The sequence below is a fragment of the Chiloscyllium punctatum genome, chromosome 30, assembly GCF_047496795.1.
Source record: "Chiloscyllium punctatum isolate Juve2018m chromosome 30, sChiPun1.3, whole genome shotgun sequence".
NCBI lineage: Eukaryota > Metazoa > Chordata > Chondrichthyes > Orectolobiformes > Hemiscylliidae > Chiloscyllium > Chiloscyllium punctatum.
This window is the reverse complement of record NC_092768.1, coordinates 47,621,281-47,646,957: the sequence shown is the minus strand read 5'-3', so window position 1 is coordinate 47,646,957 and position 25,677 is coordinate 47,621,281. Positions and strand designations below refer to the sequence as shown.

The 25,677-nt window shown below is 43.2% G+C and overlaps 2 protein-coding genes and 1 long non-coding RNA gene across 12 annotated transcripts in view; 2 read left to right on the top strand and 1 right to left on the bottom strand.

Annotated features, from left to right (window-relative positions):
* Positions 1-15,279, top strand: part of LOC140455650 (uncharacterized) — a 24,085-nt gene extending 8,806 nt beyond the window's left edge. For 4 of the 7 annotated variants that reach the window (XM_072550630.1, XM_072550626.1, XM_072550627.1 and 1 more), the window contains exon 2: positions 10,375-15,279. In XM_072550630.1, the coding sequence (XP_072406731.1) occupies positions 10,870-11,748 (879 nt within the window). In that variant the 5' untranslated portion in view covers positions 10,375-10,869 and the 3' untranslated portion in view covers positions 11,749-15,279. Of the gene's footprint in view, positions 1-1,668; positions 2,449-7,187; positions 7,331-10,374 lie in introns of those variants that run through there. The other 3 variants (XR_011952925.1, XR_011952926.1, XM_072550628.1) reach the window with 2 other exon arrangements.
* On the bottom strand, positions 8,709-25,395 carry LOC140455680 (uncharacterized). Of its 4 annotated transcripts, XR_011952945.1 has the most exons (4): positions 24,964-25,209; positions 14,964-15,109; positions 11,673-11,876; positions 8,709-9,421 (listed from the first exon to the last, which is right to left on the bottom strand). It is a non-coding gene; the product is annotated as an uncharacterized lncRNA (long non-coding RNA). The 4 variants fall into 4 exon arrangements; XR_011952946.1 differs by lacking the exon at positions 24,964-25,209 and adding an exon at positions 25,217-25,395 and having other exon boundaries at positions 11,673-15,109; XR_011952943.1 differs by having other exon boundaries at positions 11,673-15,109.
* LOC140455630 (uncharacterized) overlaps positions 25,364-25,677 on the top strand; it is a 29,804-nt gene continuing 29,490 nt past the window's right edge. Inside the window, exon 1 of the mRNA XM_072550579.1 lies at positions 25,364-25,677. The gene's annotated coding sequence lies outside the window, so the exon portion shown is untranslated.

The following is a 25,677-nucleotide window of genomic DNA, read 5'->3' as shown; positions in this document are numbered from 1 at the left end:
AATGTTATCACCTGATTGCCCACACCTCTCCTTAGATGTACGTTTAGGACAACATGGCATCACCAGGAAAAGGGGGAGAAAGCAGAGCTAGTCCGCTCGGATCCCAGCAGTGAAGTACATTGACTGCTGGGGAGGCTTTGTCTGGGTGTTTGCTGTGGGACTCTGTTTCTGGGCTGAGGGCTCAACTCGGTGAGCCTTTCCTCTGGGGGAAGGAGTAGCATTGACTGCGGCGCCGTTTGGTCCGCTGAGACGGTTTTCTTATCTTTTTATAAGTGTAATTTCATAGTGAGGATGCAAAAAAAAAAATGAGAGGTGCCTGACATTAAGGTTGTACTAATACTCGACAAAGGAAGTTTCAAAGTAAATTATGCCATACTGAAAGTGTTAGAATAGATACAATGTGGAAACAGGCCGTTCAGACCAACAAGTCCATACCAACCCTCCGAACAGCAACCCACCTAGACCCATTTCCCACTGCACCAAACACGATGGGCAATTTAGCATGGCCAGTTCACCTAACCTGCCTATCTTTGGAATGTGGGAGGAAACCCACACAGACACAGGGAGAATGTGCAAACTCCACACAGACAGTTGCCTGAGGCAGGAATTGAACCTGTGTCCCTGGTGCTGTGAGGCAGCAGGGCTAACCACTGAGCCACCGTGCCGCCCCAAATATTTTGGTTTGTTAAAATACTGGTTCAGAATACCCTTTCAAATTACTGTTTGAATCAGGATCTCAATTCAGTGTGTTTTGTGGGCTATTTAATAGGGCAGATCTTGTTTTTACATTGAAATTGTAGAACATTATGTCCTTTTTTAAAATTATCAAACTTGTAACCTTAAAACAAATTGATTGAGGACCTTGAGCCCCTGATTTGTTTTAAAATCTACAGTGCCTGTTTAAAAAAAAAATTCAGTTGTCGTGCTTTAGCCAGAAGAGAGTATTGTATTATAATATCTTTGCTGCTGTGTTTTTAATGCAGAGTGTTCACAAAAAGGCGAGTGCATTTTAATTTTGATGTTTTTAAGATTTTAGAGAATATTAGAACTTGAGGCTGAGCTGTTTCAGTTCTGTCAATTATTGTTAAGACTTCATTGGCCCTTTTCATATTGCAAATTCAAGAATGTTGATCTCTACCAAAGTTGTACAGTTACTGGTCTGTAACCACTTTACGTCCAACTGTTTTATTTGGGATGTTTCATTTGGAGAACATATTAAAATATACTCTGCATTTGTTTCCCATGAATATTTGAGATTTGAAACTGCCTCTTCAATGGTTAAAGCACAGGAAACATTTTGTTGTTTTCTTGCTGTTCCAGATTTTTGAAATACTTTTCCTGACAGCTTTCACATTAGCCAAGTATTAATTTGCCAAAGGAAAATAATTTTTGAATTACCTGAATGGGGTTCCCTGAGGGTTTGCTTTTTAGGATCATTGTTGTTTATAAATGACTTGATTGTTTTGACAGTACAATTTAGAAGTTTATGGATTGTACAAAACTTGATAATGTCATAAAGAGTGAACAGAGTAGCAGACTTCAAGACAACTGAGAATGTTGAAATAGGCAGACAAATTTAGTGATATATACTGATGCCCACCTTGGCAAAGAATGAATGAAAGAGGAAATGCAAAGATACTTTCATCTCTAGAGTTTCTCCATTCACAGGTAAAGCATGACTTCGGACCACCGCCCACCCCTCAACAATTTGTTCTAACTGATTTCAATCAGCTCCCCAGTCATGAGCACAAAAAGTGAAGAAGCTAACAATAGGGAAAAGGAGGTCTGTATGTGTTTTGTCAATGGCCTTCCTATGGACGTTAAACCATGTGAGCTTTACCTCTCTATCATCTATGGGATATGGAAGGTTCACTGATCAAACTATCATCAAAAGAGACAGTTGATTTTGTTACATTTGACAGCAAAGCGAGAGCAGAAGCAGCAAAGAATGCTACATTCACCTACCCTGCAGTTGCAGCTGCTGCACTTAACACTCCGATGCACTGGTATCCTCCATTTGAAGCACCCCTGCAAGGATGGCAGTCTCGTCAGTTTTGTAAAGTTTTTAACTGCCCTTATCCAAGAATTCAGATTTCTCCGTGGAGTGATATGTTTTGTTTTCAGGTTGGACTTTACTGAAGAAGATTTTGGATAACTGGCTCATTTCTATTGGACTTGGAGGGGGTGGAGTTGTCACGAAGGACTGTGGATTTAAGAACTTTTTCCTGCAGATTCGAAATACTGCATGGACTAGTAATTTTTGTTGTTATAATCATTGCATGTTGTGTTTCAATAACTTGCTTAAGTACTGGCAGTAAGATTCTGATAAAGAAGGTGGTAATGCCGTCTAGGTGGTTATCATGGAATGATAAAAGGATGGAATGTGACATTAAGGAGTTAGCTTGTTCTGCTGACCTACAGGAAATTGGATTTCCTGAGGCTAGGGTGAGATGCCTAGCAGACAGATTGTAAGAAATTACATTATCATCTCCTATTATCCAGAGCTATTTACATGGCCATTTCCTTGCTATTCGGAACTATTTACATTTTCATCCCCTATTCAGAAATCAATAAGAACATTGCAGTTGGAATTTGACTACTCCCTTATAGTTACAAATACCAGCACCCTTTGCAACAGATTTGACCATTAAGGAATGATTTGCATTACATTGTTTCTGGTGGTGGTGTGGTCAATGCATTGGTCTTGAGTGGCATGTGACTGAGGGGAATGGCTGGGGGTTGTCTCGTGGGTATTATTGTGATGTAAATATTTTGTATAAAGAAAGGACTGTTTCCTTTGTTCAGGGAGCTTCCCTGGACACGCTTTGCAAGCATGGTGAAGAGTGTTCAGGGTTTCTCCAAAGCTTGTATTGTACTGCGCTTAATAAATTTTGCTTGTTCACAAAAGTTGGCAGGTTGCAGTTGCATCAAGGGTGTAAGGACCTCAGTGGAAATAAAAAGAACGTATCACTACTTCAGCTTTCTTTTTTTTTGATTAATTGCAAAGACAACTTTACAATTCGTTAGCAGTTGGCATGCCCCTCTAGTAACTCTGGCCTAATCAGTGTTTTAATGCACTTCAAAAAACACTTAAGTCACTGTAAAGTGTTTTTAGATGCCATGAAGTTGTGAAAGATGAAATATGAATGGAGGTTTTGGGGGTTTTTTTTAGGGCACTATGTTTCCTGTTAACAGGAAATTATGCAGAAAGTAGGAGGTTGTGTAGTACAGCTGGTAAGGTCCTTTGAGTCAGAGCTCCAGATTCAAGTCCCAACTCAGGACTTGACAGCCACGGATTATGTTCATAGTTTTGTTAAACAATTTAGGATCAACCTGTAAATCCTTCTAATACACCTACAGTAAGTATTGAGAGTGAGAGAATCTCCTTATTGGTCATGCTTGATGTTGTCCTGTATGCACTGGTGACTGGCTGGTGACCTGTTCTTGGCCACAAGCACAGGCCATAGTTGTCTCATACACCACTCCGAGTGGAAGGAAACTGCAGAAGACATAAAGTATCCCAGCCCACGGTGACATTGACCAATATACTGTACACCTGACCCTTACTGTGGGATCCTGAGTATTTCTGTGGGTTCCTGAGTGCTCAGGAACACAGCATTCTGATAAATCAGGAAGTTGGGGCTAAGCTGAAAATTGAATTCATTGTGAGTTACAAATCTACAGAAAACTGATGAAACAGAACAAATAACAACACAATAATCACTGCACCAAACTTTAGATCAGTTAGAATGACAAATCATTTGTACATGAGTCAAGATTATTCCCAAAACATGAAATGAATTTTCGAGGAGTGTAACATGAACTGGGTCACATTAAGCATGAGTGCATTTGCCTTTCTCTGTCAAAACTGGTCATTACTTCAGGGCTATCCTGAAGAGAAAAGATAAGCCACAACTTCTCCTGAAAACCAACAGAGTCATTGAAAAGTTAATGAATGGTGTAATAGACTCAAGGGATTACTCCAGTTTCTATATTCCTTAAGTTCCTCTCAATTGCTCTCTCCCCTCTTATTTCCAATAACAACTGGTCAGTGTCATCCTCTTCAATCTCCTGCTGAGTTCCTAACCCCACACCATCTCCATCACAGACATTTTCCTTTCCTCTGTATGTGTGTCAAGAGATATGCTGACTATGTGAAATTACATGAGAGGTGAATGGTTTCTCCACAGTGTGAATAATTTGGTAATTTGTGAGTGTTGTAGGGAGTGTGAGAGTCTTGTCTCACACATTTAAATGGTCCTCTGATGCAGAAGAACTTCAATGAGCTGGAGAAGGATTTGTTTTATACATCGCATGTGAATGGGCTAGTGCTTGATCAGCTTTTTGGTTAACATCCAAACGTGCTAATCAATTGAGCCACAGAGACTGGCTTCCTGATGAAAGGCTTATGGCTGAAACATTGATTCTTCTGCCCCTTGGATGCTGCCTGACTGGCTGTGCTTTTTCAGCATCACATCTTTGACTAATGTCTGATCAGATTTGATGATTCTATGAAGCTCCTGTTACATTTTTTTTATTTCAAAAATATACTTTATTCATAAATGATTTGATGGTCTGTACATTGGATCATGCCATACATATGTCCATATTTACAAACACAGATTCGACTTTATTCTTGTCCTTTACAATCCTGTGCATTTTTTCAATCTTGTATATATACATATATTTGGCTGAGGCATCAGCAGAGCCCAAAAAAACGTCTGTATGGGCCCCCTGTTCTTCTTTCGGCAGGCCGATCTTACACAGTGGTCTTTCCCCACCGCGCCTTGGCGGCAGCTGCCCCAAGCTTCAGCGCGTCCCTCAACACGTAGTCTTGGACCTTGGAATGTGCCAGTCTGCAACACTCGGTCGGGGTCAACTCCTTCAGCTGGAAGATCAACAGGTTTCGGACCGCCCAGAGAGCGTCCTTCACCGAGTTGATGATCCTCCAGGCGCAGTTAATGTTCGTCTCGGTGTGAGTCCCGGGGAACAGGCCGTAGAGCACGGAGTCCCGCGTCACGGCGCTGCTCGGGACGAACCTCGACAAGCACCACTGCATTCCTCTCCAGACTTCCTCTGCATAGGCACATTCCAGAAGGAGGTGTGTGACAGTCTCGTCCCCCCCGCAGCCACTTCGAGGGCAGCGTGCGGTGCGGCAGAGAGTCCGGGCGTGCATAAAGGATCTCACAGGCAGAGCCCTTCTCACCACCAGCCAAGCCACGTCTTGGTGCTTGTTGGAAAGTTCTGGCGATGAGGCATTCTGCCAAATGGCTTTGACAGTCTGCTCAGGGAACCGCTCGACAGGATCCGCCCTCTCCTTTTCCCGAAGGGTCTCAAGGACGCTACGTGCTGACCACTTCCTGATGGACTTGTGGTCAAAGATGTTTTTCCTCATAAATTTCTCCACGAAGGACAGGTGATACGGAACGGTCCAACTACTCGGAGCGTTCCGCGGCAGCGAGGCCAGGCCCATCCTTCGCAACACCGGGGACAGGTAGAACCTCAGTACGTAGTGACACTTGGTGTTTGCGTACCGGGGATCCACGCACAGCTTGATGCAGCAACACACAAAGCTGGCCATCAGGGTGAGGGTGGCATTGAGTGTGTTTTTTCCCCCATTGCACCGGTCTTTGTACATAGAGTCTCTTCGGACCCGGTCCATCTTTGATCTCCAAATGAATTGGAAGATGGCCCGGGTGACTGCGGCGGCACAGGTCCTGGGGATAGGCCAGACCTGTGCCACATATAGCAATACTGAGAGTACCTCACACCTGATGACCAGGTTTTTTCCCGCGATGGAGAGCGACCGTTGCCCCCATCTGCCTAGTTTCTGTCTCATCTTCCTGATCCGCTCCTCCCAGGTCTTGGCGCACGCCCCAGCCCCCCCGAACCAAATACCCAGCACCTCCTGTTACATATTTCACACTTGAATGGTTTTTCCCTAGTGTGAATGTGTTCATGATTCACAAGTATTGATAACAATATGAATGCTTGATCACACACATCACACTTAAATAGCTTCCCTTCCATGGAACTGTCATTGTATTAAATACTTGATAACATTGAAATTGGTGGTATAGTGGACCATGAAAAAGATTACCGCAGAGTACAATGGGACCTTGATCAGATGGGCTGAGGAGTTGCAGATTAAGCATAATTTAGATAAATGTGAGGTGCTGCTTTTTGATAGGGCAAAGCAGGGCAGGACTTATTCACTCAATGTTAAGATCCTGGGGAGTGTGGTCAAACAAAAAGACCTTGAGGTGCAGGTCCATAGTATTTTGAAAGTGGACAGGATGGTGGAGAAGGCGTTTGGTATGCTTACCTTTGGTCAGTACATTGAGTGTTGGAGTTGAGAGGTTATGTTGCAGCTGTATAGGATAGTGGTTAGGCAACTTTTGAAATACTGCATTTGAATCTGGCCTCTCTGCAATAGGAATGCTGTGGTTAAACTTGAAAGAGTTCAAAAAATATTTTACAAGGATGTTGCCAGGATTGGACGGTTTCAGTGACAGGGAGAGGCTGAATAGGCTGGGACTATTTTCACTGGAGCGTTGGAGGCTGAGGGGTGATCTGACAGAAGTTTATAAAATCATGAGGGGCATGGATAGGATGAATAGCCAAAGGTAGGGCAGTCTAAAAGTAGAGGGCATAGGTTTAAGGTGAGAAAGGAAAGATTTAAATGGGATTTATGGGGAAAATTTTTCGTACAAAGCTGGTACAACAAGGGTTCAGAGGGATATGGGCCAACTGCTGGCAAATGGGGGTACATTAATTTAAGATATCTGGTGCGTGTGGAAGAGTTGGACCGAAGGGTCTGTATTTTTTCTTGTGCTTATACATCTCTATGACTTTATTATACAAAGGATGCACTTTGAGAGTCAGGAGCGTATGTAGAGCATATTAAGTGCTTCTCGTTTCACTGCCTTGGCTGCTGTGGTCTTCCTCTTCTGATCTGCTGTCAAACACATTCACATCCCACAGTGATACTGTCAGTCTGAAAGCCTCCGACGATGAAGAATGTTCTTCCCGCCCTAGAAATCTCTGTCAAACGTTTGCCAGAGAAACTGAGACGGCAGCTGCAATAAGTGAGATTTTATTCAGATGGGACAGTGACAAGTTTAAATCCCCACCTGATCTGCTGCTCAAAGTCACCTCCATTTCCCCGGTCAGTTTCTCAAGTTTCAGGAAACTCATGTTGCTCCAGAAATATTTGGATTGACTGTGAGAGACGTCAATCAGAGAGTCCACCCACTCTGCCCATTGTCTCCTCTTCCTCTTCCAGAGCTGGTTCACTTCCTATAGGGACTGAAAACCAAGTGAGGAGATGGTGAGTGAAGGAGCAGCTTTTATATAAATTGTATCCCATAATATCCACACCAATCTTCAGGCAGTCTGACTATCCTGTGGGCAATCAGGGGTGGAGATGTCCCTTATACTGTGTGAGAAGATCCAGCTGAGAGAGCTGTTTACTCGGTGCTTTGTGCTGAACTGTTTGACTGGAGCTGTTTGTTGGATATTGAGTGTGTTTATCGAAAGCATTTCCCTCAGATTTCCAGACTGAGTTTTGCTGCTGGCTCATTCCTGAATATGAGAAGGCGAGGTGTCATTATCTGGGAGGTGTAGTGTGTCAGAGGATTTTTACTGATATCCTGTTGAGTTCTGTCTGTGTGTTGGGAGTTGGTTATAGAGTCAGAGTCCTACAGCATGGAGACAGGCCCTTTGGCCCAAACTGGTCCATGCCAACCAAAATGTCTGTCCACATTAACCCCATTTAACCACATATGGACCCCCACTTGGTCCATATCCTTCTCATGTTTTCCTATCCATGTATTTGTCCAAATACCTTTTAAATGTTGTTGATGTACCTGCCTCAACCACTTCTGGCAGTTCATTCCATATATTTAAAGAAGCTTAATTGTTTTTTTAAAAGTAAGCAATTCACAGAGCTCACTCATATTGATAAACTGAATTACTCAACTAACACCCTTTTTTTTTTCAAATTTCAGACTCAGTGTTAAGAATGGATGCATTATATCCAATAACTGGAATTCAACATCAACATAATTAATTAATTTAAAAATTAAGCTTTAAAAGCATTTGATTAATGGAATCATTTACAACCTAACAATTTGCTGTCTCTCAATGCACACAATAAAGTCAGGGAAGACATGATACGAAAAATGTTCAATGCATACAACAAAATTCTTTGTGTGATAGTCAGGAGCCAAGGTATAAACTTTGAAAAGTCTCACACCATTTTTATACTGTGGACTGTGAATGCTCAGTTCACTGGATGTTTCCTGTCTTTTCAAATTTCTCCAAGACCTCCTAGCATCCTATCTCCCTAACTTATTCAGGATCAAAAACAAAGATTGTATTTGGAGAAAGCCTTTCACAACAACCAGATTTAAAGAAAGTGAATAGTTTTGAAGTGTATTTATTTCAGTAATGTAGCAGTATACATAACAAGTTTCCAAATATACGAGGAGAAAGTAAGGACTACAGATGCTGGAGATCAGAGCTGAAAATGTGTTGCTGGAAAATCGCAGCAGGTCAGGCAGCATCCAAGGAGCAGGAGAATCGACGTTTCGGGCATGAGCCCTTCAGGAATTAAGAAGGGCTCATTCCTGAAGAAGGTCTCATGCCCGAAACATCGATTCTCCTGCTCCTTGGATGCTGCCTGACCTGCTGTGCTTTTTCAGCAACACATTTTCAGCAAGTTTCCAAATATAGTTAACATTCCTGCAGACCACCTTGGGTGCAATACAAATTCAAGTATGTTGATTTTTTTGTCTAAAATTTTGGGAAGTGAATAGGCATTCATTTGGAGCAGCATGATTCCACTCCCGGTTGACCACCTGAAGCAGTCTCCCAGTGAGGGGCAGACTCACTGTGAAGAGATAGGGTTATAACCTTGAAGGGTTATAACCTCACAGAGCAGGGTAGAGATGGCTGCATATGGCTTTGAGCTCAGTGTGTCAAGGAGCACTGGAAGGTGCCCCTTTAGGATGCAGGCTCCTTCCCTGATCTTTTTCTGCACTGGTTTTTTTTGTTTAAAATTCACTCATGGGATGTGGGTGTTTCTGGCTCGGCCAGCATTTGTTGCCTAATTACCCAGAAGGTAGTTAGAAGTCAACCACATTGCTGGGGGTCTGAAGTCACGTGTAGGCCAGAGCAGATAAGAATGAAAGATTTCCTTTCCTAAAGGACATTAGTGAACCAGATGGGTTATTCCCAACAATCAACAATGGTTTCACGTTTAATTATTAGACTGTTTAATTCCAGATTTTTATTGAATTCAGTTTCCAACTTCTGCCATGGCAGGATTTGAATCTGGGTCCCCAGAACATTTGCTGAGTTTCTGGCTTGACAGTCTGGCTGTACATCTTTGAGAAAAAAATTAGCTCATGATGAACCCCTGCAATACAACAAAGCAGAAGTGATCAAGAAGAAAGGCATTTGTCAAAAACAAATTGACATCATTCCTGAGCAAGCAGCTCCATCCCTGAGATCACTCAAACTAAACTTCAAGATAATGTCATGGTGAATTCCATAAAATCGCATTGATAATTGTCCACAATTCAGTTATCAACCAAACACTGACACTGGTTACATGAGATATTTGCAGAGATATGCTTAACAATGAGGTGTGTTGAAGGAGGAAGGTGAGATGGAGAGGGTCGGTGAGAGAATTTGAAAGGTTGGGGTCTTGGCAGCCGAAGGCATTGCCACCAATGGTGTCGCAGTCAAAATGGGAGAAGCATATGAGGCTAGAATTGGAGAAGTATAGAGATCTAGGAGGGTTGTGATGTTGGAGGAAATTAGAGATAGGGAGGAGTCACAACGGACAGATGTAAAATCAAAGATGAAAAATTTTAAAAGTGTGATGTTGTCAGACTCTAAGCAACTATAGGTCAGAGCACAAGTGTGATGAATGAATATGCCAGTCAGGATGCAGGCAGGATGGTTGTTAAATTCTGAATTGTTAATCTAAGGGGAGAAATGGAAAATTCTAGATTGAATTATCACTTCTCCCAATTGTGTTTCAGACAAAAGAATGTAAAATTGGTCGTTTTTCAGAACAACTGGACTTTAATTTTACCATTTTTTCTTTACAATTTGCTTCATGTTGCCTGAGATGAGGGAGGGACTAGGGGGAGGAGCAAGAGAAGCCACATTGTCTGCTCCTGGTCACTATCCAGTATATCTGCTTGAAACAGTGTGTGACAGTCAAGTGAGGGAAAGAAAGGATTTGTATTCGAATGCAGATTGGCATTCACTGTGGAACAGTCTTACACTGAGGAGTCAGACCCTTAAGAAAAGGAGGAGAGGGAGTTGGTGGAAATCATGGTGTCTTTTCCTGTTTTTCAGAAGGATTGCACTGCACTACACCAGAGAATAAAGACAGGATAGATACTGCCCCTGATCATCCCCCAGAAACAACAAGTGTGGGAAGACAAGGAGTCCCTTCACAGCATTGCTCAACACAGAGAAATTTGGGTAGTGAAACTATCATTTGGAAATCAGCCGGGTCAAGGGAGCTTTGACATATCATCAGATCTGAAACTGGTCAGTGGTGTGGAACTTTCCAACAGAACCAACCTTTCTGAAGATTCGGCTGTGGGTGATCAGTCAGGGTGAAGCTGGGAGGAAGTGTGTGTGGCTCCAAGTGTAGTGACAATTCAATCATCCATCAAGCCTCATCAACAACTGACTCATTCTTACAGATTGGAGGCCGCTCAAGTCTGAGGAGAGCTCAACAGGTGATAAGACTTCTTAACACAAGTTTCACTGTTAACACAAGGGCAACTTTGTGCAAGGGAAGCGTGTTCATGAGTGAAAAACCAAGTCTTTACTCAGTTCTCAATGCTTATGACTGACCGACGTATTCGCACAGGGGAGAAAATATTCACATGTGAGGTTTGTGGCAAATCATTCTCGCAATTGGGGAATCTCCACACGCACCAACGCACTCACACAGGGGAGAAACCATTCAGGTGTGAGGAATGTGACAAATCATTCTCAGAGTCATCAAAACTCCGTGCACACCAACGCATTCATACAGGGGAGAAACCATTTACGTGTGAAGTGTGTGACAAATCATTCTCACACTCATCCACCCTCCGCAAACACCGACGTATTCACACTGGAGAAAAGCCATTCATGTGTAAGGCATGTGAGAAGTCATTCTCTCACTCGTTGACCCTTCGCATACACCGAAGGGTTCACACAGGAGAGAAGCCGTTCACGTGTGAGGTGTGTGATAAATCATTCTTACACTCATCTAATCTCCGTGCACACCAACGCATTCACACAGGGGAGAAACCATTCCCCTGCGAAGTGTGTGATAAATCATTCTCAGATTCATCTACTCTCCGTGCACATCAACGTGTACACACGGGGGAGAAACCATTCACATGTGAGGTATGCGACAAATTATTCTCAGACTCATCAAACCTTCGCAAACACCAGCGGATTCACACAGGGGAGAAACCATTCACATGTGAGGTATGCAAAAAATCATTCTCAACTTCATCCACGCTTCGCACACACCAACGTATTCACACAGGGGAGAAACCATTTGTATGTGAGATATGTGAAAAATCATTCTCGCAGTCATCGAACCTCCGCACACATGAATGTATTCATGCAGAGCAGAGACCATTTACCTGTGAGATGTGTGATAAATCATTCCCAAGGTCATCGAAGCTCCTGGTCCATCAGAAGATCCATACTGGGAAGTAACCTTCTAACTGTGAGGTTAGTATTAAAAGAACTGTACTATCTTCAAACCTGTAAGGACATCAGAGGGTTTCCAAAGACACTTCAAGTGAACTGTTTCTGACAAGGCTTTCACCCACTTCTTTGATTTCCTGAAGCATAAAGCAGAGTGAGAAACCATTCAGATGTGAGATGCATTACTAGGTTTTCACACAGTGTAGCATCCTGATCCAGCAATGCATTCCAAGGAGAGAATACCGTATCAATGAGAGTTCTGGAATAAAACCTTCACAAGGTTGTTGGGCCTCCTAAAACATCACCAAACCCACACTGGTGACAAATACTGCCAGGATGTTTCACTACCTCCTCTCTCACCAGATACCGATGTCTCTACAAGGACTTGGATTTGGGTCACCTGCTTCTGTTGCACTGAGAGCTGTCTGTTATTTACCCTCCACTACACACAAAAAGAGGTAGCTGTCATTCCAAAGCACTATCTCAGCAGGGTCTGTGTCAAACCTCTCTCACCATCAGATTCACCAATTGTTTCAAGAAAGCGATTTTAATGTTTGACCTGATCATCAAACATCACTAAATGAGGACATCAATATGTATAGAAGCTCCAACCTATGCACAAATATTACTGTGTCTCTGGGACGATGTCCTCAGTCGTAGGAAGTGGGTGATTTAGGAGAATGTGTGTCAGTACATTTCCTGCTGTGGACAAGAGATAAATAGCTGAATAGAGTCCACAACATGATTTATCTCCCTTCATGATAATTATTAGTTACCATATCCTTGATGTTGGGTTTGGGGAAATTCCTCCTCTAAAGCTGGACCATGAGTGAATGGGATTGCACCTTCTGTGAATGTTGACCAACTTTGTAAACCTCAACTGGAATACCATGGGGGCTGCTGACTTTGTTGTTTGTCATCTGTTTGCTTGTTGCAGCATTCTTATTGATGGTGACTCACCCATGGATTTTACCAGAGAACATGAGGGGATAGACTAGAGGGTATCAGCTGCCCCTGTGGATTCATGGTTGATGAGCTGTTCAAATGTTCATTCTGGCAAGTCAATAAATGTCCCAGCAGCCATCAGTCTCCCATGTGGCTCAAATATCACAGGTACATCATTTGAGTTGGCTTTGGAACTTCCAGAGGAACCTCCAACGTGGTCTGTTAGCAAATACATCCCAGAATTCTTCATCACATTTACTGATAAGACCAAAGTATTTAACTCAGTAAATTGCAAGGTTTTGTGGATTGTGCTCCAAAGGACCTCGATCCCAATCATTCAGTTGTTTCTTGATGATATGACTCTAACTGTCTTTGAGTGAGAGATCTGAAACAGAGACTTTCCAAATCCAGGTGTCAAGCAAGGCTGTGTGACCATGCCTATTCTATTTACAATCTACCTGACAGTGACTGTTCACCTCATCAAAGATCAAATGCTCTCGATTAAACACTTTCTCGATGGGAAACTCATTTATATTGATCTTCTACATTCAAAAATCAAATCAAACAACATACACTAGCAGATGGCTGCAGTGTTGCTGCTCACTCTGCAACAGATTTGTAATCCAATCTCGATCTTTTCAAGTCTCTATACAAGATACTTTGCCTGTTCTTTAATGCTGCCAAAACAAAGCTCCTATCGACACTCACCTGGTCAAGCAGATATTCCACCTCCCTGTATATGTTGAATCTGAAACTCTAGAATATGTTGAGCACTTCGCAGACCTGTGCAGCCACTAGGAGAAAGTGAGGACTGCAGATGCTGGAGATCAGAGTTTAAAAATGTGTTGCTGGAAAAGCACAGCCGGTCAGACAGCATCCAAGGAGCAGCAGAACCAATGTTTCATGAGCTCTTCATCAGGAAACTCGTGCTTGAAACGTTGACTCTCCTGCTCCTCGGATGCTGCCTGACCAGCTGTGTTTTTCCAGCACCACACTTTTTGATTCTACAGCCACCTGTCTGAAAAGGCATCCATTGACAAGATCCAACATAAGATCAGCCATCTCCATTCAGCCTCCAAATTGCAGCAGTAAGGTTTGGACTGCAGCAGCTTACACTGCAGAGGATGAGGTAGGAAGCTCATCTCCATTCTCTTTACAGCGGCTAGGGACAGCAACGTTCATCTCCACTGAAAGAATTTACAAACTTAGAAAGGAAAAAAAAATCGATAAGTGTGCAAAACAATTGATGTCACCACATTCCTGATCAACAGCAAGACCTGGACTGTGTATCAGTGGCACGTAACAGCACACGGAAAATTCCATTATCAAGTCACTGCAGCTTCCTCTGGATTCAAACTCTGGTTTCCTTCTCAAAGGCAGGTCTATGAACATTCAGGTAAAACTACTACAAAATCAATTTCGATGTTCTGGCTGTTGTGTCTGGATGGCTGTAAAATGCTATTCCTACCACTCCCTGTTTTCTCAAGTGCCCATTGTTCCAGGGAGGAGAGAGAAAATGATGCAAAGGCACCATTTGAAAGATGGCAGCATTGACCTCAATGACTGAGAAAAGCTGGCTGTCAATCGTTCAGAATGGTGGCAACTTGACTGTCAAATTTCATCATGATTTGAGTCCCCACACCTTAATAATGAGGCAGAGAAGTAGAGAAATACATGCTGCTGTTCAATGTCTACACTGTGGGAGGCCCTGCCCACATGCCCTAACATCTGAAGGTCGAGGATCAGTTAATCAGTCACACGAGGACACACAGCAGACATTCGTGACCCTGAATGGAAGTCATCCTTGGGCCAGCCAAAGAAGTCAACGATGAAGTGAAGCAGATAGGGTGGGTGTGGTATGGACCAGAATTGGAAGGATGTATGGATCTTGGACGGAGATCTGTTTACTAGTGGTAGAGATAAGAAAGGCTGAGGCAATGGAGCAATTTGTGTTGGAGCGTTAGAATTTTAAGTTGGGGCACTGGGAGCCAGTGTAGGTCAGTGAGCACAGGGATGATAGGTGTGTGAGTTAGGATAGAGAGTTTAGAGTCTTAGCTGAGCTGAAGTTTATGGAGGGTGGAGCTTGGAGGGCATTGGAATGGTCTAGTCAAGTCCAGAAACAGCAATGGCCTGGAAGAGGATTTAAACGAGAGATGGACTAATATGGGATGGGTGTATTGGATATAGGAAATGTTACAGAGCGGGGAGTAGGGATCTACATGATAGGATATGGTATTGGGTCAGAAGTTCAGCTGGAGTTTGAAGAGGATGATACTGACCAATTTTAAAGAAGGGTCACTGGAAACATTGACTGCTTTCTCTCCACGGATACTGCAGACCTGCTGAAGTTCTCCAGCAATTTCTGTTTCAGATTTCCAGCATCCACAGTTCTTTGTTTTTGTCCTTTGATGTTAACCATTTGTTTCTGGAAATGAGCAATTGAAAGTGATTTAAGGAACATCGGAACGAGTCATCTCTCGAGCCTGTTAGACCATTCAATCAGATCATGGCTATCCATATCTTAACTCTTTCTACTTGCCTTGACTTGGTAACCATTGAATGCCTTGCTTAACAATAAATCTATAAAGCTCAGAATTGAATTTTTCAGTTGACACTCAGCCTCAACAGATTTTTCTATTGGAGAGAGTTCCAGATTTTGAGTCCCCTTGTTGTGAAGAATTGTCCTTGTTGACATCACCCTGATCGGTCTTGCTCTGTTCCTTGATTTTTGAAAACTGTAGTCTTCTCTTGTATCTTGGTTTCATGATCTTTTTACATCCACAGTCCAAATTTAACAGAATTTTTTTTACGCAATCGAGTCATCTCTTACTCTTTGTAAAAACCTGTGAATACAAGCCCAGCTTGTTCAACCTTTCCTCATCTTAATCACTTCAAATAGACCATCCCTGAATGTGTTACATTAAAGGAAATACAAGCTCAGTCTGTGCAACCTGTCTTCATAATTTAACCCTTTTAGCCCCAGGAACATTCTGGTGAATCCACACTATGCTGCTTGCAAGGCCAATATATCCTTCCTGTGGTACGGTTCCCAGAACTGAACACAGTTCTTTAGATTGGGTCTAAACAGAGCGGTGTACAGCTGCAACATAACTAAGTCAGTTTTGGGGAGTAGAGGTTGAGTTATCTTTTCAGGATGGTCCTGGAATAATGAGTGGTTTTGACGGAGGGATGCAGGACCACTGACGTTTGGTGTGGATCAGTCAGAGCAGGTGATGGATGGATAAACCAGTTGTGCGCAAAGTATACTCAAATCTTCACTTCTTGGTCTTGACAGGCAGGGAGATCGACCAATAAGAAAGAAACTATAGGTAATTTTGGTAGACTATGGAAGGTTAGTATGAGGGAGTGACTAAACTAGACTAACAGCTGCAGAAGCATTGTGGTGAACAGAGGACCAAAAAGCAGAGAGTTGGGAATTAGAAAACACTGTCCAACTCACCTGGGGGAGCAGGGAGTTCTAGGAATTGAAACTGATTGGTCTATGGACCCAAATGATCACTAGATCTCTGTAACCACTGTGTGGGGGTGGGGGTGGTTTGTATGATGAAAACAAGTTCTGCAGTGGCTCAGTAGTTAGCACTATTGCCTCATAGCACCGATGACCCAGGTTCAGGCCTCAGAGGACTGTCTGTGTGGAGTTTGCATGTTTTCCATATGTCTGTGTGGGTTTCCTCCCTCAGGAGGTGGAGTGGCCATGTTAAAGTTGCCTGTAGTGTCTACTGATGTGCAAATTAGATGGATTAGCCATGGGCAATGCAGGATTATGGGGAGGGGGGGGTGGGGGAGTGGTCTGGTTGGGATGCTCTTTGGACTGTTGGTGCAGACTTGATGGATTGAATGGCATGCTTCCACAGTGTAAACTTCTATGATACTATCATCATTTGTTATTGAGTAGTAGACCTATCAGTCCACATTCATCCGTGCTGACCTGACATCCCAGTCTGACCAATTCCCATGGCCAGCATTTGGTCCGTATTCCTCTAAACACTTTCTTTTCATTTACCCATTCAGATGCCTTTTAAATGTTGTAATTGTACCCAGCTCAACCACTTCCTTTCGCACCTCCTTCCATACAAACATCACCCCCTGCATGAACAAATTACCCCTCATGTCCTTTTTAAATCTTTTCCCTTTCACTTTAAACTTATGCCCTCTAGTTTTGGGTTCCCCCGCCCGAGGAAAAAGATCTTGTCTATTTACCCTATCCATCCCCCTCATGATTTTATAAACCTCTCTAAGATCACCCTCAGCTTCTGATGCCCCAAGGGAAACAAAACCCCAGCATATTCAGTTTCTCTCTGTAACTCAAACCCTCCAAGCTGGCAATATCCTTGTAAATCTTTTCTGCACCCTCTCAAGTTTAACAAAATCCTTTCTATAGAAGGGTTCTTAAAGTTCGCTGTTGTTTCTGACCATTGGATTTGGGAGCCAGACTAAAGCATAGGGATCTTAAAGAAACCTCTGTTGGTAGTATTCAGAGAATTACCCCTGATGTGAGTGTTAGTAAAATAAGCCAGCTCTCAGGAGTGATGTGAATCATAGACAGATCCTCTTCAGGTGGTGGGTGTTTGACCAATACCGTGGGGAATGTTTGTACTCTCCTTTCTGGAGAATGATTATCCTGAGTATTGTCATGATTTCACTGATAAGAACAGTGATTCATGCCTCACTGTTCCACAACTCATTCCAAAATGTATAGCATCTCAATGATATCACCTGCTCTGGACCAGGCCAGACCACCTCAAAACATTTCAAGAAAGTAGGCCGGACCCTAACTTTGCTGGTTGTTTTAAGCAGGTGTAAAATGGATATTCCAGGAGTAATGCAACTGGCCCAACCACCTTATTTTAAATGAAACAGAGCTTATTTGCAAGATTACCAAAAAAGAACAGAAAACAGAATAACCTATCCAAAAACTCAACAGATTTCCCCAACTTAATTATGCTGTTCCAAATACTTGCAACAATCCCCATAAACACCCCTTTGCAATAAAAAAGGAAAAATCCAACACAGGTGCTTACAGGAGAGATGTCAGAGAGAGGGAGGATCAGCATGGACCTCCTTCTTAGGATCCAGCAACTTCACAACTCACTGCTTTCAGTAAACAGCCAGATTGCTAAAACAAAACAAAACCAGAGAAGAGCTGAGCTGAGCTGAGCTGGGAGAACTGGCCAGTCCCCTTTCATTGTACCAGTGTTTTTTTTAACTTGAAAGCCTTTTTCCGAGGCAGTATCTGTTAGCTATAATCAAATTGGCCCTAAAGCCCTTCAAGCCGAGACCTCCTGGAGTCTCTGTATTTACGAACCCTCCGAAAAAAACCAAGGACGACATAATCTTGTTAAAGGAGCAGCATCATCACACACCATTCACCAGTTTGTCTGACTGACTCTCATTTAAGCCAAAAGCAATTCACAGCAGGTTTTATCATTATAAGGAATTATTGTAACATGCTTAACAAAGAACAGTGTAAAGAAGTTACTGATCTATGATTGTATGACTGAAACTGTGATAATTCAATTGGAAAGGAACATTGTTTATTCTTGAACATCAAAGTAGAGACTCTACTCATGGCGTACATTTGCTAGTCCCTGTCTGGGACAGACAATTTAGTCCTGGGTCTATTTCAGAGATGTTACTCAGGAGATGAAGCAGGCCGTTGCTTGTTGCCAAGGTAACTCGTACTCATTGTGATCCATGAGGAGATTAATGAGTGATTCTCCATGGGCCTTGGGGGTGTTATCACATTTCTTCCCTCCCAAATCTGAGGATTCTTCCTCTCTCCTGTGATGGTAGGGCTGGTAGGGCCTCCTGCATTGTTTTACCCATGACCCCATTCCTTTACTTTCCAGGTCTGGTTGAGGGTCATCTCATAAGTAGGCTCTTCCATGACATTGGAAAGTGCCAGTTTCCCCCAAAAGCGGCATTTCCAATATTTCCCAGTCACGGTCTTACCAGATGTTGAAAGGCAATGCTGTCTGAAACTCTACTCTTGTCACCAATGTTAAGCAGGAAGCCCAACTGGAAAGGAACATTGTTTATTGTTGAACACTAAAATAGAGGCACTACTTGTGCTATACAAAGGCTAATCCCAGCCCAGGACAAACACATTCTGCAGACCTATCCCTGGGTCTATTTTATGAAGGGTTCAGTTGAGTTCCAGCTTGTTACCAAGAGAACTCATACACAAAGAGCTCCATGAATAGATTAATTAGTGATTCCCCATGAGCCTTATGACAAACAATACACCTTTAAAGTAACCAAATATGAACACACATTTATTCACAAATAAGGCAGAAAAAAGACTGAAACATTATGGATAGAAAAAATTATGGACAGGGAACTGCTGAAGATAAAAATTCCTGATCACAAGGCTGTGTGAAATTCCCTCTCACAATTCACAGAGTCATGGTCAGAGTCATACAGCACAGAAACAGATGTTTCAATCCAACCAGTCCATGCCATAACGATCCCAAATTAAACTAGTCCCATCTCCTCTGCTTGGCCTATATCCCTCCAAACATTTCTTATTAAGGTACTTATCCAAGTGTCTTTTAAATGTTGTAATTGTATTTATCACCATCACTTCCTCTGGAAGTTCATTCCAAACATGAACCACACTGTGAAAAAAAAAGGCCTTTATGTATTTTTTAAATATTTCTCTTCTCACCTTAAAAATATGCTCTCATTCTTGAAATCCCCCACCACAGTGAAAAGACACCTGTCATTCATCTTATCCATACCCCTCCTGATTTTATAACCTCTAATAATGTCTCAGCCTATTCAGCCTCTCTTTATAACTCAAACTCTCCATTCCCAGCAGCATCCTGGCAAATATCTTCTGAACCCTCTCCAGTTTAATGTTATACTTCCTATAACAGGGTGAACAAAACTGGATATAGTCCTCCAAAAAGGTTTCATCAACGTCCTGTACAATCTCAACACGATGTTCCCAACTCCTATACTCAAAGGTCTGAGCAATGAAAGCAAGCTTGCTAAAGGCATTCTTAACCACCCAGTCTATATGTGATGCAAACTTCAAAGAATTATGTACCTGCACCCCTAGGTCTCTCTGTTCTACAATACTACCCAAGGCCCTATTTTTAATTGTTGAGCCTGAGTTCCCTAAACCCATCAGTCCTCAAAAATAATAAGTGTGATAAGTTCATCTTACACTTTTCTAAGATTTATTTGATGTTATTGGAAAGATCTTGAGTCAGTTATAAACGTCTTGTTACTTTGACTCATTCAAACTGTACTTTAAACTGAAGTGTTTTTTTTAAATCATTTTACCAATTGTAGAACTATACAGGAGAGTCGCTTTAGCCCATCAAATCTGAACCACCAAAAATGCCCTATTGACAACATTCCCACTTTCCCACACTAGGCCCAGCCTTGAATGTTATGACACTTCAAGTGCTCATCCAAGGACCTTTTAAGAATTGTTTGGTTTCCTGTTTCAATTACCCTCCCAGGTGCTGCATTCTACACCCCTATACTCCCTGCATGAAGCAGGGCTTTCTCAAATCTACTCTATACCTCTTCCTTTTCATTTTAAAATTATGCCCCCTTGCTGACTTTTCAACTGAAGGGAACAGCTGCTTTATACTCACCCTATTCATTTTTATTTATTTAAAAAATGTACTTTATTCATAAAATAATTTGATGGTCTGTACAGTTGGTCATGCATTACATACGTAAACATTTACATACAGAGAACAGAATTTATCATTTTTATACACAGGTCTGTACATTTATCCATCATATGTCCATATATTTAGCTGAGACGTCAGCAGAGCCCAAATGACTGCGTGGGCCCCCTGTTCTTCTTAGGCAGGCAGATGTTACACGATGGTCTTTCCCCACCGCGCCTTGGCGGCAGCTGCCCCAAGCTTCAGCGCATCCCTCAACACGGAGTCCTGGACCTTGGAATGTGCCAGTCTGCAACACTCAGTCGGGGTCAACTCCTTCAGCTGGAAGATCAACAGGTTTCGGACTGCCCAGAGAGCGTCCTTCACCGAGTTGATGATCCTCCTGGCACAGTTAATGTTCATCTCGATGTGAGTCCCGGGGAACAGACCGTAGAGCACGGAGTCCTGCGTCACGGCGCTGCTCGGGACGAACCTCGACAAACACCACTGCATTCCTCTCCAGACTTCTTCTGCACAGGCACATTCCAGAAGGAGGTGTGTGACTGTCTCGTCCCCCCCGCACCCGCTTCGAGGGCTGAGAGTCCGGGCGTGCATAAAGGATCTCACAGGCAGAGCCCTTCTCACCACCAGCCAAGCCATGTCTTGGTGCTTGTTGGAAAGTTCTGGTGATGATGCATTCTGCCAAATGGCTTTGACAGTCTGCTCAGGGAACCGCTCGACAGGATCCGCCCTCTCCTTTTCCCGAAGGGTCTCAAGGACGCTACGTGCTGACCACTTCCTGATGGACTTGTGGTCAAAGGTGTTTTTCTTCATAAACATCTCCACGAAGGACAGGTGATACGGAACAGTCCAACTACTCGGAGCGTTCCGCGGCAGCGAGGCCAGGCCCATCTTTTGCAACACCGGGGACAGGTAGAACCTCAGTACGTAGTGATACTTGGTGTTTGCGTACCAGGGATCCACGCACAGCTTGATGCAGCCACACACAAAGGTGGCCATCAGGGTGAGGGTGGCATTGGGTGTATTTTTTCCCCCGTTGCCCAGATCTTTGTACAGCGACTCCCTTCGGACCCGGTCCATCTTTGATCTCCAAATGAATTGGAAGATGGCCTGGGTGACTGCAGCGGCACAGGTTCTGGGAATAGTCCAGACCTATGCCACGTATAATAGCAATGACAGTGCCTCACACCTGATGACCAGGTTTTTTTCCTGCGATGGAGAGACGACCGTAGCTTCCATCTACCCAGTTTCTGCCTCACTTTGCTAATTGCTCCTCCCAAGACTTGGCGCACCTCCCAGCCCCCCGAACCAAATACCCCTATTCATCCCCCTCATAATCCTATTGACTTCTATCAGGTCACCCTCTATCAGCTCCGAAGATAATAACCCAAGTTTATCCAGCCTCTCTTCATAGTTGTAATGCTCCAGACCAAAACAACATGCCGGTGAATCCCTTCTATGCAATCACACCCTTTTGATAGTGTGGTGACCAGGACTGCTTACGGTACTGTATCTGATAGTTCTGTACAATTCGATGATCTCTGCTAATTATAATGTAAACCACGTCTGATAAAGGCAAGCATTCCACATGCCTTCTTAACTACCCTATGAACGTGTACGAACTCTTAAGGGTTCTGTGGGCAAGCACCCTCCCATCCCTCTGCTCCTCCGAGCTTCCTAGGGTTTTGCTATTGATTAAGTACTGTCTGTTCTTATTCCTTCTAACAAAGTGCTTCACCTCACACTTTTAAGTCACAGTACATACTGATGTTCACTTTTACGGTAAAGCTCCCTGAAACTGGTCACCAGAGGATACAGCTTGAATGACACCACTTTGCATGAAGCACAACCGATCAGGAGATTCTCCCGCTCTTACCGCTTACCGCACGCATAATCGAACGATTAACAGATTGACTTATAAAACTCTGTTCTGCCCTTCCCTGTCAAGGACGGTGTGTATTGGAAATTCTGCTCCTTGTTTTCCCACCCTCTCTCTGTCTTCGTCACGGGTTTTTCCTCGAGGCTCCCAAAACTCTCTAAGAATGGACACAACCCAGGAGGCGAAGACCCGACCAGACCCTGATGTCACAATTAGGAACTTGTCATGAGGCCGGGGAGATTCGAATCCCCTTACAAAGGGCTGCCACTTAAGGGGACGCACCTTCAATTGCAGCTCCGCCCACGGATAGCCACTCGGGCCCGCAGACTCGAACTTCTTAACACAAGGAACCCGCAATTGTTACTCGGCTCAGAACTACAACTCCCATCAGGCATCACGGCCTGGCGCCCCGTTTCCATAATGTAGTTCGGAGCGGGATTGTGGGCGGTTTGGATGAATTGAGCTGAGTCCCTGTGGGGATTTTAAACAACCTCAGTGAAGGGGGAGTTTTCTGGGTTTGGGGCTGCAATTCTGTCTTGTTTGAGGAGATGGCCTGTCATTTCCTACATTAAACACAGGAAGGCACTCCCAGCGAAAATCTCTCCAACATTCTTTCATCAAATGTGAGTTTATGCTGCAATGTCCGAGATATTTCTGGAGATGTTGGGTTTTCACAAGATTTTGGGGGAGATCTGAGAAATGTTGACTACTATTCTTCTATTAGAGATAGTTATGAAACGTTTTAACACTAAAGACAGGAACATTTTGTGAGGAAGGAATTGAAATGTTGGATTATTTTGTGTAAAACCCACTCCAGTGGTCACTGTGATGTGGAAGTTGTGGACACAGCTTTTATAGAGACATAGTCAGTGTCCAACGTCTATTGTTGTTCCACCAGATAAATTACATCCCCATGTTAGTGGCTCAATAGAAACTAACAATTTGTTGATGAGGTTTTATGTAAATGTGTCCTTTTGACTTTCACAGTAATTTCAGCAGCAAGATTAGGGGGGGGGGAGTGTTGAGCAGTGGGCTTGGAGCTGAATCCCTGCTTGGTTTGGACTCCAGGTACAAAGCATAGCAGGAAGGAGTGCACCACAAACCTGGATTTTACATCTCGGACTTGTGGAGGGTACACACACTCTTACACAGTTCATGGAGAACTATTGTGTACTAATCAGAATCTGTTATTTTCAGTGTGGAGAATTATTTTTGTTGCTGTTAGTTTAATTTATCAGAATCCAGTAACATTGTCACCTTTGGAGTTCCTGAAATGGTGAGTCTGTTGTTAATCAATTCTGAAATAATTTGAAATCAAAGGATAAAGTTTAGTAGTCTTTGATGGTCTAGTAGCACTTGAAGAAGGCAGCTTACTGCCACATCTTCAACAGTAACTAGGGATGGGCAATAAATGTGTCCCAGCTAGTGACATCCATATCCCATGAGTGAATGAAATATGCTCAAGTTATGAGGTTGTCCATTGAAGATCTGTCTAAATCAGCTAGATCACCCATTGTAAGTCACAGACCCACATATATCAACATAAATTGTGTCATCTCCTGAATTTCCTATCATATCTTTCTTTTTCCTCCTGATTCTTTCACAAATATTTTCCCTTCCCCTTCAGACTGATTGTTTTCTCTGACCTGATGCACTTTAGTCAAGTCTGTGATTTGTTTTCACCTTCCAGTACCATCTAGAATGAAATGTGGTCAACATTAAAATGACTTCATAGAGGCTGGTATCCATCACCAAATCACACCTCATTTACCAGTGAAGATTAGATTCCCTATAGTGTGAAAAACAGGCCCTTCGGCCCAACACATCTTTGGACTGTGGGAGAAAACGCACGAAGACATGAGGAAAACGTGAAAACTCCACACCCATGGCTGAAATTGAACTCGGGTCCCTGGTGCTGTGAGGGCATAGTGCTAACCACTGAGCCATCATGCCACCTGACAGTGAGCCATTCTTGATTTTAGTACTGTTTCATTTAGAATCAGTTACCAGAGTGTCAGTATCTCTGACACCCCCCCCTTTTTCTTTTTTTTGTTTCTTTTTATTTTTACTCTACCACCTAACAGCAGTACTGCTTAACTCCCGTTATTTTCTTGAGTGAGCAGGATGTTTGACACTCCTGCTTATTTTTTAAGACAGTGATCAGGATGTTTGACCCTCCTGGGTTTTTTTTCACCCCACAACCTACCGCCTAACAGCGGTAGTTTTAACTCCCCTTTTTTTCTTTTTTTTTCTCACGTCTGTCTTAAATAATCAGAGGTCCAGGTTTATGTAAAATCAGCACCAGCAACATTACAAAGTCAATTTTGTGGCTGAATAACTCCAGCAAGGCCAGTATCCCGTCATCAAGTCCTCTCCTTTTTAAAACTTTTTTTCAGGAGGCAAGTGCTGTGTGAAATAACTCCAAAGAGGCCAGTACCCCTTCACCAAATCATCCTTTATTTCCACATGGAGAGTTCCTCCCCTTTTTTAAATCTCTGTCAGCTAGCGATCCCTCATTGGACCAGATTAACAGCCCCAATCACATTCAGCTGGCTGACATAGTAACAATCATCATAAATATTTATTCCAAAACTAATCAGGGATACAGAGAACACTTTGGGTTAAAAATATTCTGATCATTCCCCATTTCTTATGAAGCAATACAATTTGAATAATTCAGAACAATTTGCCCCCTCCCTCCTGTGCCACTTTATCCTGCGACATACTCGCCTATTCATTTGTTGATCCCATCACTACACGTTATCACGACCTTGGATCCTTTGTGTCATCCTCTTCTCAGCTGCTATCGAACACATCCGAGGATACACATCCCACACCGATGTCAGTCTGAAAGTCGCCTAGGATGAAGAATACTATTCCCACACTAGAAATCTCTGTCAAACATTTACCAGACGAACTGAGACGGCAGCTGCAATAAGTGAGGTTTTATTCAGATGGGACAATGACAAGTTTAAATCCCCACCTGATCTGCTGCTCAAAGTCACCTCCATTTCCCCGGTCAGTTTCCCAAGTTTCAGGAAACTCATGTTGCTCCAGAAATATTTGGATTGACTGTGAGAGACGTCAATCAGAGAGTCCACCCACTCTGCCCATTGTCTCCTCTTCCTCTTCCAGAGCTGGTTCACTTCCTATAGGGACTGAAAACCAAGTGAGGAGATGGTGAGTGAAGGAGCAGCTTTTATACAAATTGTATCCCATAATATCCACACCAATCTTCAGGCAGTCTGACTATCCTGTGGGTAATCAGGGGTGGAAATGTCCCTTATGCTGTGTGAGAAGATCCAGCTGAGAGAGCTGTTTACTCGGTGCTTTGTGCTGAACTGTTTGACTGGAGCTGTGTGTTGGATATTGAGTGTGTTTATTGGAAGCATTTCCCTCTGATTTCCAGGCTGGGTTTGATGGTTCACTCCTGAAAATGAGAAG